The sequence below is a fragment of the Dendrobates tinctorius genome, unplaced genomic scaffold (assembly GCF_039654945.1).
Source record: "Dendrobates tinctorius isolate UK_male_01 unplaced genomic scaffold, ASM3965494v1 ptg000293l, whole genome shotgun sequence".
Taxonomy (NCBI): Eukaryota; Metazoa; Chordata; class Amphibia; order Anura; family Dendrobatidae; genus Dendrobates; species Dendrobates tinctorius.
Genome location: NW_027361960.1, coordinates 8,661,151 through 8,674,110, shown reverse-complemented (window position 1 = coordinate 8,674,110; position 12,960 = coordinate 8,661,151). Strand labels below are relative to the sequence as shown.

Below are 12,960 nucleotides of genomic sequence, written 5' to 3'. Positions count from 1 at the left end.
CCACTGATCAAAGTGTGTCTTTTGTATCCAATCTTATAGTCACCTCGAAAACTACTATGCAATGTAAATGTTACCAAGTGCCAGATAATATTAATTTCACTATATCCTTAGATTGTTCATTGCAGAAGATCGAGCAGCTTACCTCACATACTGTAACTGGCCACTGATGAACCAAAATTAGCTTGTTCCAACCTGGGTGTTTTCTAGACCCCAAAAAAGAGAAAATATACTGTCAGTATTACTTTCATCAAAGAAGCTGTTCCATTTGTCTACCAACCCTATAAGACATCATATGCCTTTGATTGAATATCTACTTTCTATTCCCTTATTCTAACTATGCAAAATAAGGAACTACATATACTGTCCATCTCAATAGGAAACATAGGTATTAGTTTTGCTTTATAAACTGTTATTACAGTATTTTGGTCAAATTGATGAATCATGCATGTCGGCAAATCACACTTTCTATTATTACTTTTGGAATATTGGGATAATATACATATGTTGTAACAAAGTCACTGACCGTAATGGAGGGGAGACACGTTTCACTGAGGCTATTAGCTTCAGTGATTTGAAACCAACCTAGACGTTTGCTCTAGCACACTATGGGTTTAAGCATAAGAGGTTAAGCAGCCATTTTAAAAGGGCTAGGTTTTAAAGAACAGTGGGTGGGAGGTTGTCCATCTTATCTCCACCCAAGGGTGTTGTCTGCGATTTAAATAGTCGGCCTTCTGAGGCACTCAGTGTTCTCGCTAACTCCAGAGGGGTGCTTGTGTTGGTACTAAACTGAACCATGTGTTTGGCTAACCCTGAGCGGGCAGATCCTCACAGACGTATGGGCTGTGATATACCACTTTTTGTTTTCCCGTTTTTGCCCAAAGAGAAGTGTTTATTTTTACTTCACCATGTTTATGCTGCATATACCTAATAAACCAGTAAAGGACTTAAGTGGCAGTTTTCCCGTGTCTACCTCCGTGTACAGCTGAGGGAGCTAATCTACAAAAACATGGTAAGCAATTTTATATAACAGTCTAATGAAGAAGCAACTATTAGACTAAATTACTCAAAAAGCAAATACCCTAAAGACATTCCAAAATGACATCCTTTTTGGAGGACAGCCATTTTTGGTGTATGTGCTGCAAACGCTCCTGGTATATAATTATTTATTATAGCGCCATTTATTCCATGGCGCTTTATATGTGAAAAGGGGTATACACAATAAAAAAACAAGTACAATAATCTTAAACAATACAAAATCGTGACTGGTACAGGAGGAGAGAGGATCCTGCCCACGAGGGTTCACAATCTACAAGATACGTATATACTGTACCCCCTAACAGGTAATCTCAAACCAACAAGGATACAAGTAACGGAGAGTGGATGTCAAGTGCAAAAATTTAAAAAAATATGTAAAAAAAAAAATTTAAAAAATCCACTAATACACATTTTTATGTAAAAAAATTAAATAAACAAAAAAGTACATGTTTAGTATCAGGGCTGTGGAGTCGGAGTCGTGGAGTCGGTGCTCATTTTGGTGGAGTCGGAGTCGGTATAAAATGGACCGACTCCTAAAATATATAATAAATTGGGTACAGTAGTTCAATGCAGAATGTGCTGAATATTTTTTCATAGGAATTTGGGAAAGTTATGAAATGTCCTATAAATGGCTGTTCTATTCCTGACCTAAGGCTACATTCACACACAGCGTTTTTGCTGTGTTTTTTGAGGATACGATTTTCAGCTGCAAAAGCAGATCAGCTTTTTAAAAAACCGCATCACCTGAAAGGTTTTTGAGCTCATAGATAATGTTTTCAATAGCAAAAGCAGATTAAAAAAACGCCACACAAACTGACATGCTCATTCAGCCCAAAAACGGATCCTCACAAAACAATGTGTCTGAATTATTATTATTATGCATTTCTATAGCGCCATTTATTCCATGGCACTTTACATGTGAAAAGGGGAAATGTTATGAATGAGTCACCGAAGGAGGAAAAAACAAAAATACAAGCTAAGTCCAGAAACCCAGAGAGGTTGGTAGCTATCGGATTGCAGACCCCTGATCCTATTCACACAACTAACAGTAGCCGTGGGGGGTTCCTGCGGTGCCCTAGACCCCTCGTTCACAGCCGGAGAACTAAATAAGCCTAAAGAAAGGGGAAATCTAAACTGCCCCAGAGCAGACCCCAAAGCAATAGACAGCCCCCAACATGTATTGTCGGTGAAAAGCAGATGAAAACACAAACACAGACAGAAAGACAGATTGAGCAAAGGATGGGGCCCAACTAACTAAATAGGAAAGGACAGAAAAGATGCTGGCTGCAATCCGCAAAAATACTGCCAAAATAAAGTCCAACACGTCTGATAGAAAAAAGGCCCTGAAGTCACTAGACTTCAAAAACACTATATCAGCACTCAGGTATATTCTGAAGACTGAGCAAAAGATCAACTTGACCAGAGACAAAAATGGAGCTCAGCCTGTACCAACAAGGGCAGGCAGAACACAAACACTAAGTAAACAGACAATATTTCATGGAAAAATAAGAGAGCAAATACTTAGCTTTCAGAAGACAGGTACTGAACTGGTTTGCAAGAGCTCAGAGCAGAAAGAATCACCAGTACCCCTGTAGGGCGTCGGCTGCCTTATATCCACTCAGTGATTTTGGGTGTCCAATCAGGCTCCACCTGTTCAGATGACAGGTTCTTCCCAACCCAATCAATTTCACTACCTCTCTTCACCAGCAGAGGGAGTTCACCAGACATCAACGGTGAAGGGGAAAATGAACTCACAACAGGGAAATATAGACAAGTATAATAAACATGTGTAAGACAAGGGACACACAAGTACATAAGGAGAGGGGACCCTGCCCGCGAGGGCTCACAGTCTACAGGGATGGGTGAGGATACAGTAGGATAGGGTAGAGCAGGTCGTGCGGTGGTTCAGTAGACCGAGGATCATTGCAGGCGGTGAATGTCATATGTTGAAACCCATTGACTTTGCTGGGATACCCAGTCACTGCATTTTCCTGCAAAAAACGGATCCGCAAAAACGCTGTGTGTGAATCATGGCCGTAGCCAGCGAGGAGAAGGGGGGGCAGCTGCCCCCCCTGGAAGCAGGGGCATGCACCTATCAAAACTCACTTGTATGCTGCAGTGCTCCCATCCTGCACCGGCTCCAGACTGCATGGGGCAATCTCCCCTCCTCTGTCCTGTCTTCTGCCGTTTTAACCAGAGAGAGGAGGGGGAGGGGTGCCTGCCCTGCACAGGATCCGATTCCTGAGCCCCGAGCTGGAGAAAGTGAGAAAGTTGTGCACACGCTGCATCTGGCAATAAGAGATAGTCTGCAAGAGGGGCATGCTGGAAATCTGATGGGAAAAGTGAGGAAATTGGTTATTGCTGCCAGAACCCCTAAAATTGATTCCATCTTGAAGAGACGTGCTGGGAAAGGGGCAATTGTCGATCAAGCCACTCGGAAGGGCAGCACTTATTTAATGATTGAGCGATTGCTTGAACTAAAATCGTTTCTTATAGATATGGTGAACCCTCAGGTAACCCTAAATGAAGGTCAATGGACACAGGTGGCTGAATTGAAGGAATTGCTTAATCACCCATTTACCGTGACTAAAAAATTACAAGCTGAGGATTTAACGCCTGGCATTTTCATAAGGGAGTGGAAGAAATTGCTATTTTGCCTGCCCCAAAGAGGAGGTTTAATTGCAGATGGCATTTCTGCTTCAATGAAACGGAGAGAGACACAGCTATTAGAAAATAAAATTTTTCTGGCAGCTGTTTATGTGGACCCAAGTCATCGTATATGTCTGGATGATCAACAGCTTACTAAAGGAAAAGCTCTGACTGAGGTAGCAGTTAGGATGAGTGGCCTGCAGGAGGACTGCCAGGCGGAAGAGGACCTGGGTCCTGACAGTGCTGCTACTGCTGCCATATCTTCATCCTCATCAGATGAGAAGTTTCACTTTGACAAGTATTTGGATGACATGGTGCAGGAAAAGCGTTGCCGGAAGGAAAAAGATTTCACTTCGTCTCCTATAGCAAGCAGATTGACCATATTTCAGCAAAATGTTTCACTTGCTCTCAAAGAAATAGAAAAATTCAACCGTTCATCAAAACTGACTGTGCATGAGGCAATTCCTTTATACCTGGAAATTGTTAGTGATGTTGCCCATGTGGTTACGGCTTTGCCTCCAACCCAAGTTAGTGTAGAGAGGTTGTTCTCTGGCCTTAAAATTATTAGGTCAGATTTGAGGTAATCTATGAAGGAGGATCTGATGGAGGCAATTCTATTTCTTAGAACAAATTCATAGGCTGCACAAATGTTATTTAGTATGTTTTTGTTGAAAACTGTTTTTTGCCACTTACATAGTTTATTACATAGTGTTATATATATATATACACACAGTTGTGGCAAAAGTATTGACACCCCTGCAATTCTGTCAGATAATACTCAGTTTCTTCCTGAAATTAAATTTATACTCTTAAGTATTGATGATTTGAGCGTTATAATGACTCAAAGTGAGCAATAAAAAGAAAAAATGCAGCACTCACCAGCTACAGGTGTGGCCAAAAGTATTGACACCACTGCAATTCTGTCAGATAATACTCAGTTTCTTCCTGAAAATGATTGCAAACACAAATTCTTTGGTATTATTATCTTCATTTAATTTGTCTTAAATGAAAAAACACAAAAGAGAATGAAGCAAAAAGCAAAACATTGATCATTTCACACAAAACTCCGAAAATGGGCCAGACAAAAGTATTGGCACCCTCAGCCTACTACTTGGTTGCACAACCTTTAGCCAAAATAACTGCGACCAACCGCTTCCGGTAACCATCAATGAGTTTCTTACAATGCTCTGCTGGAATTTTAGACCATTCTTCTTTGGCAAACTGCTCCAGGTCCCTGATATTTGAAGGGTGCCTTGTCTAAACTGCCATTTTTAGATCTCTCCACAGGTGTTCTATGGGATTCAGGTCTGGACTCATTGCTGGCCACCTTAGATGTCTCCAGTGCTTTCTCTCAAACCATGTTCTAGTGCTTTTTGAAGTGTGTTTTGGGTCATTGTCCTGCTGGAAGACCCATGACCTCTGAGGGAGACCCAGCTTTCTCACACTGGGCCCTACATTATGCTGCAAAATTTGTTGGTAGTCTTCAGACTTCATAATGCCATGCACACGGTCAAGCAGTCCAGTGCCAGAGGCAGCAAAGCAACCCCAAAACATCAGGGAACCTCCGCCATGTTTGACTGTAGGGACCGTGTTCTTTTCTTTGAATGCCTCATTTTTTCTCCTGCAAACTCTATGTTGATGCCTTTGCCCAAAAAGCTCTACTTTTGTTTCATCTGACCAGAGAACATTCTTCCAAAACGTTTTAGGCTTTTTCAGGTAAGTTTTGGCAAACTCCAGCTTGGCTTTTTTATGTCTCGGGGTAAGACGTGGGGTCTTCCTGGGTCTCCTACCATACAGTCCCTTTTCATTCAGACGCCGACGGATAGTACGGGTTGACACTGTTGTACCCTCGGACTGCAGGGCAGCTTGAACTTGTTTGGATGTTAGTCGAGGTTCTTTATACAACATCCGCACAATCTTGCGTTGAAATCTCTTGTCAATTGTTCTTTTCCGCCCACATCTAGGGAGGTTAGCCACAGTTCCATGGGCTTTAAACTTCTTGATGACACTGCGCACGGTAGACACAGGAACATTCAGGTCTTTGGAGATGGACTTGTAGCCTTGAGATTGCTCATGCTTCCTCACAATTTGGTTTCTCAAGTCCTCAGACAGTTCTTTGGTCTTCTTTCTTTTCTCCATGCTCAATGTGGTACACACAAAGACACAGGACAGAGGTTGAGTCAACTTTAATCCATGTCAACTTGCTGCAAGTGTGATTTAGTTATTGCCAACACCTGTTAGGTGCCACAGAAGTTACAGGTGCTGTTAATTACACAAATTAGAGAAGCATCACATGATTTTTCGAACAGTGCCAATACTTTTGTCCACCCTCTTTTTTATGTTTGGTGTGGAATTATATCCAATTTGGCTTTAGGACAATTCTTTTTTGTTTTTTCATTTAAGGCAAATTAAATGAAGATAATAATACCAAAGAATTTGTGTTTGCAATCATTTTCAGGAAGAAACTGAGTATTATCTGACAGAATTGCAGGGGTGTCAATACATTTGGCCACAACTGTATAGATATATATATATATATATACACACACACACACATACAATATATATATATATATATATATATATATATATATATATACACAGTATATGTAATCAATATTACATAGTGTATTACATATTTACAATTTATTACAGTTTTTTGTGTTCTAAAGTTGTATTCCAATAAATATATATTATGTTCTATCGAAATATCTTGATTATTGTATCATAAAAATGATTAAATGTCTGATGTTCACATTGTACTACAATAAATTTTTCACCTAAATATAAGCAATATATGTGGGAGTCGGAGTCATGGAGTCTGTGTAAGGGAAATTGAGGAGTCGGAGACGCAGGTTTAGCTTACCGACTCCACAGCCCTGTTTGGTATCGCCGCACCTGTAAGAATCCCATCTGTTGTGAGTTCATTTTTCCCTTCACCATTGAGGTCTGATGAACTCCCTTCCTGGGTCTCTGCCTCTGATATTCATGCCGAAAGATTGGTGCGTGCCTTTCATCGGGCTCACCCGGATCGCCCTGGTGGCGTGGATGAGGGTTCGGTGACCCCTCCTCAAGGGGGAGATACTGTTGTGAGTTCATTTTTCCCTTCACCATTGAGGTCTGATGAACTCCCTCCTCTGGTGAAGGAAGGTAGTGAGGCTGATTATCAAACACCTGGGCAGCTAGATGATGACTGGGTGGCTGGAATTGAGGACTGGATATAAGGCTGCCGACGCCCTTCTTCCTGGCTGGTGACTTTCCTGCTGGATTCTTGGAGACCAGTCTGATTCCTGCATCTCAAAGCTAAGTTTTTCTGCTCTGCTTTGTACTCTTCAGTTTTGTTTTTGTTTTGCCTTGTTTTTTGGGAGTTCTGCCATCCCCGGCCGGGGGTGAGCTGAATTCCATTTTTGTCTCTGATCTGTTGATCTTTTGCTCTGTCTTCAGAATATACCTGAGTGCTGATATAGGCTTTTGAAGCCTAGTGACTTCAGGGCCTGTTTTTCCTATCAGTCGGTTGGCTCATTTTGATAGGGTTTTTGCGGATGGCAGACAGCAGCTTTCCTATCCTGTCCTATGTAGTTAGCTTGGGCCCCATCATTTGCTCAACCTTTCTATCTGTGTTAGTGTTTTCAGCTTGCTTCACCGTCATTATTTGTTGGGGGCTGCCTATTGCTTTGAGGTCTGCTCTGGGGCAGTTTAGTCTTTCCCCTTTCTGTCTTTAGGCTATGTAGTTCTCTGGCTGTGATCGAAGGGTCTAGGGCACCGTAGGAACCCCTCACGGCTACTGCTAGTTGTTGTGGATAGGTCCAGGGGTTTGCAATCTGATAGCTGCCAACCTCTCTGGTCTCTCTGGACTTAGCTGGTATTTTGTTTTTTCCTCCTTCGGTGACTCATCATAACAGAATCACCAGCCATACCGCAGATCCTAGGGTACTCAATAGCAGGAGAGAATTGTAAAAAAAAAAAGTGTCAGAATTTTTTTTTTTTTTTGTTGGTGTGCATATTTTTTCCTCTATATCTCTGAGGCCGTAGCGGGAATTTTTCTCTCAATGGAGATGAAGCAATTGTCTGATCGTGTGGAGCAGCTCGCTGCTGAAGTGCGGGGAATTTCCGCCTATCTTGCTCATTCACATGCTGCTCAACCAAAGATTCCCACTCCTGATGTGTTTTTTGGGGATCGGTCTAAATTCTTGAATTTCAAGAATAATTGTAAATTATTTTTTGCCTTGAAGCCTAATTCGTCGGGGAACTCCACGCAGCGGGTTAATTGTCATCTCTTTGCTGCGCGGCGATCCCCAGGATTGGGCGTTTTCTTTGAAACCTGATGATCCTATTCTGAATAATGTGAACGCATTTTTTCAAGCCTTGGGGTAGTTGTATGATGAACCTAATGCTATTGATCAGGCTGAAAAGACCCTGTTGGCATTAAGCCAGGGTCGGGATTCGGCAGAGTTGTACTGTCAAAAATTCCGAAAGTGGGCGGTCCTTACTACCTGGAACGATGATGCCTTGGCAGCCCTCTTTCGGAAGGGTTTGTCAGAAACTGTAAAAGATACTATGGTGGGATTTCCTGTTCCCTCTGGTCTTGACGATTCTATGTCATTAGCCATTCAGGTGGATCGGCGTTTACGTGAACGCAAAACTACACGAGAGATATTGCCACCTGTTGAACAAATGTCTGAACCTATGCAATGTGATAGAGTTTTGTCTAAGGCGCAACGTCAGGAGTTCAGAAGGCGTAATAAGCTGTGTTTTTTTTGTGGAGATGCCTCGCATATTATTTCTGTCTGCCCTAAACGAGAGAAACGTTGTGCACACACGTTTTCTGTGGGTGGTGTTCAACCTAAGTTTCTTCTGGCAATTACTCTGATCTGCTCCCTGTCCACATTTTCCGCCAAGGCTTTTGTGGATTCAGGAGCAGCTCTTAACCTGATGGACTTTGATTTTGCTAAACGTTGTGGATTTCCTATGACATCTCTGCGGACGCCTATCCCTTTGAGGGGTATTGATGCTACTCCTTTGGCGAAGAATAAACCTCAGTTTTGGACCCAGGTGGTAATGCGGGTCGCCCCAGACCATCAAGAAAATTGCAGATTTTTGGTGTTGCATAATTTGCATGATACCATTGTTCTGGGGTTTCCCTGGTTGCAAATCCATAATCCAGTTCTGGATTGGAAATCTGTGTCTGTGGTGAGTTGGGGTTGTCGGTGTGCTCTTAGTGATGCTCCTGTTTTCTCCACCTCTCCCCAGTCGCATGATGTTCCTGACTATTTGGCTGACTTTTATGATATATTTAGTGAGAATGAGTCTGCGTCTTTGCCTCCTCATAGGAGTTATGACTGTGCAATTGAGCTGAACCCGGGGTGTAAATTCCCCAAGGGTCAGCTTTTCAATTTATCTGTACCCGAGCACGAGGCTATGCGATCCTATATTAAGGAGGCATTGGAGAAGGGTCATATTCGACCATCCTCTTCACCCTTAGGTGCTGGGTTTTTTTCGTGGCTAAAAAGGATGGTTCATTAAGGCCTTGTATTGACTATCATGCCCTCAACAAAATTACTGTTAAATATCAGTATCCGTTACCCCTGATTTCTGATCTATTCTCCAGAGTTAAAGGTGCTTACTGGTTTACCAAGCTTGACCTCAGGGGGGCGTATAATCTTATTCGCATTAAGCATGGGGATGAATGGAAGACGGCGTTTAATACTCCGGAGGGACATTTTGAGTACCTGGTGATGCCTTTTGGGCTCACTAATGCCCCTTCTGTCTTCCAGTGCTTCATGAACGATATATTCCGAGACTTTGTGGATAAATTTTTGATTATCTATCTGGATGATATTTTGATCTTCTCCAAGAATTGGGACTCTCATGTGGAACATGTTCGGACTGTGTTCCGGATTTTGAGGGAGAATTCCCTGTATGTCAAGGGATCGAAATGCCTTTTTGGGGTACAGAGGATTTCATTTTTGGGATTTATTTTGTCTCCGTCAACTATTGAAATGGACCCGGCCAAGGTACAGGCCATTTATGACTGGGTTCAGCCCACTTGTTTAAAGGCCCTCCAGAAGTTTTTGGGTTTTGCTAATTTTTATAGGAAATTTATAGCTAATTTCTCTGGTATTGCCAAGCCATTGACGGATTTGATTAGGAAGGGTGCTGATGTGCTGAATTGGTCTCCGGAGGCTGTTTCTTCCTTTCAGGAGCTGAAGCGAAGATTCACTTCTGCTCCGGTTTTGCGGCAACCTGATGTCTCACTCCCGTTTCAGGTGGAGGTGGACGCTTCTGAGATTGGTGCAGGAGCGGTGTTGTCCCAAAAAGATCCTGTGACATCTAAAATGAATCCTTGTGCTTTCTTTTCCCGAAAGTTCTCCCCATCCGAACGTAACTATGATGTGGGGAATCGGGAACTGTTGGCCATGAAATGGGCATTTGAGGAGTGGAGACATTGGTTGGAGGGAGCCAAACACCAAGTCGTGGTCCTTACTGACCACAAGAATTTGATTTACCTGGAGTCGGCCAAGCGCTTGAATCCTAGACAGGCTAGGTGGGCCTTGTTTTTCACACGTTTTGATTTTGTGGTCTCTTTTCTTCCGGGCACTAAGAATGTCAAGGCAGACGCCCTCTCTAGGAGTTTCCTTGCCGATTCTCCTGTTGTGACTAAGCCTGCTACCATCTTAGGCGAGGGGGTAGTTCTTTCTGCCATCTCGCCCAATTTGAGACGTGCTCTGGATGAGTTTCAGGAGGACAAACCTGAGCGTTGTCCCAGTGGAAAGTTGTATGTTCCTGACCAGTGGAGGAAGAAAGTGATGTCTGAAGTTCATTGCTCTGCATTGGCTGGTCATCCAGGTATTTTTGGTACTAGAGATCTCGTGAGTCGGTCTTTTTGGTGGCCCGCCTTGTCTCATGATGTCAGGAATTTTGTGCAGTCCTGTGGGACTTGCTCCCGGTCTAAACCTTGTTCTCGCTCATGTGGCTTGTTGATGCCTTTGCCGGTGCCCAGGAGGCCATGGACCCATATTTCAATGGATTTTATCTCTGATATGCCTGTCTCTCAGAGAATGACTGTTATTTGGGTGATTTGTGATAGATTCTCTAAGATGGTCCATCTTGTACCACTCCCTAAGTTGCCATCTTCCTCTGAGTTGGTGCCCTTGTTTTTGCAACAGGTGGTTCGCTTGCACGGGATTCCTGAGAACATTGTATCTGACAGAGGAGTTCAGTTTGTGTCTAGATTTTGGAGGACTTTCTGTTCCAAGCTGGGAATTCAGTTGTCCTTCTCCTCTGCGTTTCACCCTCAGACCAATGGGCAGACGGAGAGAACAAACCAGATTTGGAGTCGTATTTGAGATGTTTTATTTCTGCCGATCAGGATGATTGGGTTTCATTTTTGCCCTTGGCCGAATTTGCTTTAAATAATAGAGCTAGTTCTGCCACTTTGATGTCACTTTTTTTTGTAACTTTGGTTTCCACCCTCGATTTTCTTCAGGGCAGGTGGAGCCTTCTGCCTGCCCAGGTGTTGACACTGTGGTGGAGAGAATGCACCAGATCTGGGACCAAGTAGTGGATAAGTTGTCTCTCTCTCAGGAAAAGGCCGAGCGGTTTTCCAACCGGCGTAGGACCGTTGGTCCCCAGTTTAAGGTGGGTGATATGGTTTGGTTGTCATCAAAAAATATCGCTATGAAGGTGGCTTCTCCTAAGTTTAAGCCTAGATTTATTGGACCTTACAAGATTTTGGAGATTATTAATCCGGTCTCTTTTCGGTTGGTTCTTCCTGTCACATTTAAAATTCATAATGTGTTTCGTAAGTCCTTGTTGAAGAGGTTTGTTGAACCAGTAGTTCCTGTGGTGGCACCTCCTGACCCTATATTGGTTGAAGGTAACATGGAATATGAGGTAGAGAAGATACTGGATTCCCGTCTGGCTAGACGGAGACTCCAGTATTTGGTTAAGTGGAAGGGTTATGGTCAGGAGGATAATTCCTGGGTCTCTGCCTCTGATATTCATGCCGAAAGATTGGTGCGTGCCTTTCATCGGGCTCACCCGGATCGCCCTGGTGGCGTGGATGAGGGTTCGGTGACCCCTCCTCAAGGGGGAGATACTGTTGTGAGTTCATTTTTCCCTTCACCATTGAGGTCTGATGAACTCCCTCCTCTGGTGAAGGAAGGTAGTGAGGCTGATTATCAAACACCTGGGCAGCTAGATGATGACTGGGTGGCTGGAATTGAGGACTGGATATAAGGCTGCCGATGCCCTTCTTCCTGGCTGGTGACTTTCCTGCTGGATTCTTGGAGACCAGTTTGATTCCTGCATCTCAAAGCTAAGTTTTTCTGCTCTGCTTTGTACTCTTCAGTTTTGTTTTTGTTTTGCCTTGTTTTTTGGGAGTTCTGCCATCCCCGGCCGGGGGTGAGCTGAATTCCATTTTTGTCTCTGATCTGTTGATCTTTTGCTCTGTCTTCAGAATATACCTGAGTGCTGATATAGGCTTTTGAAGCCTAGCGACTTCAGGGCCTGTTTTTCCTATCAGTCGGTTGGCTCATTTTGATAGGGTTTTTGCGGATGGCAGACAGCAGCTTTCCTATCCTGTCCTATGTAGTTAGCTTGGGCCCCATCATTTGCTCAACCTTTCTATCTGTGTTGTTTTCAGCTTGCTTCACCGTCATTATATGTTGGGGGCTGCCTCTTGCTTTGGGGTCTGCTCTGGGGCAGTTTAGTCTTTCCCCTTTCTGTCTTTAGGCTATGTAGTTCTCCGGCTGTGATCGAGGGGTCTAGGGCACCGTAGGAACCCCCCACAGCTAATGCTAGTTGTTGTGGATAGGTCCAGGGGTCTGCAATCCGATAGCTGCCAACCTATCTGGTTTTTCTGGACTTAGCTGGTATTTTGTTTTTTCCTCCTTCAGTGACTCATCATAACACCCATCTATAAAAGTGTCACACAAGTTAACCCCTTCAGTGAAAGCCGTAGAAAAAAAAACAAAACAAAAAAGTAGTAAATTATATTTTTTCCAAGTGGTATCATCATACCGCTTGGAAAAAGTGGAATAAAACGCAATAAAAAAAAGAATGGTAATAAAAATAGTATTACTGAAAGCGCCATCTTGTCCCGCAAAAAAAAAAAGCCCTCACATGACTCTGTTGGCCGAAATATGGAAAAATTATAGCTTTTAAAATACGGCGATTGAAAAACTTCTTACAAAAAAAAAGCATCTTTTAGTGTGTGACAGCTGCCAAACATAAAAATCCACTACAAAGAGTAAATCAAAACCCCCTTTATCACCC

The 12,960-nt window shown here is 43.1% G+C and overlaps 1 protein-coding gene across 2 annotated transcripts in view; it reads right to left on the bottom strand.

The window, feature by feature from the left end:
• RNASET2 (ribonuclease T2) overlaps positions 1-12,960 on the bottom strand; it is a 208,907-nt gene that overhangs the window by 142,739 nt on the left and 53,208 nt on the right. For both annotated transcript variants that reach the window (XM_073560105.1, XM_073560104.1), the window contains exon 3: positions 143-203. In XM_073560105.1, coding sequence (XP_073416206.1) covers positions 143-203 — 61 coding nt within the window. The remainder of the gene's footprint in view (positions 1-142; positions 204-12,960) is intronic.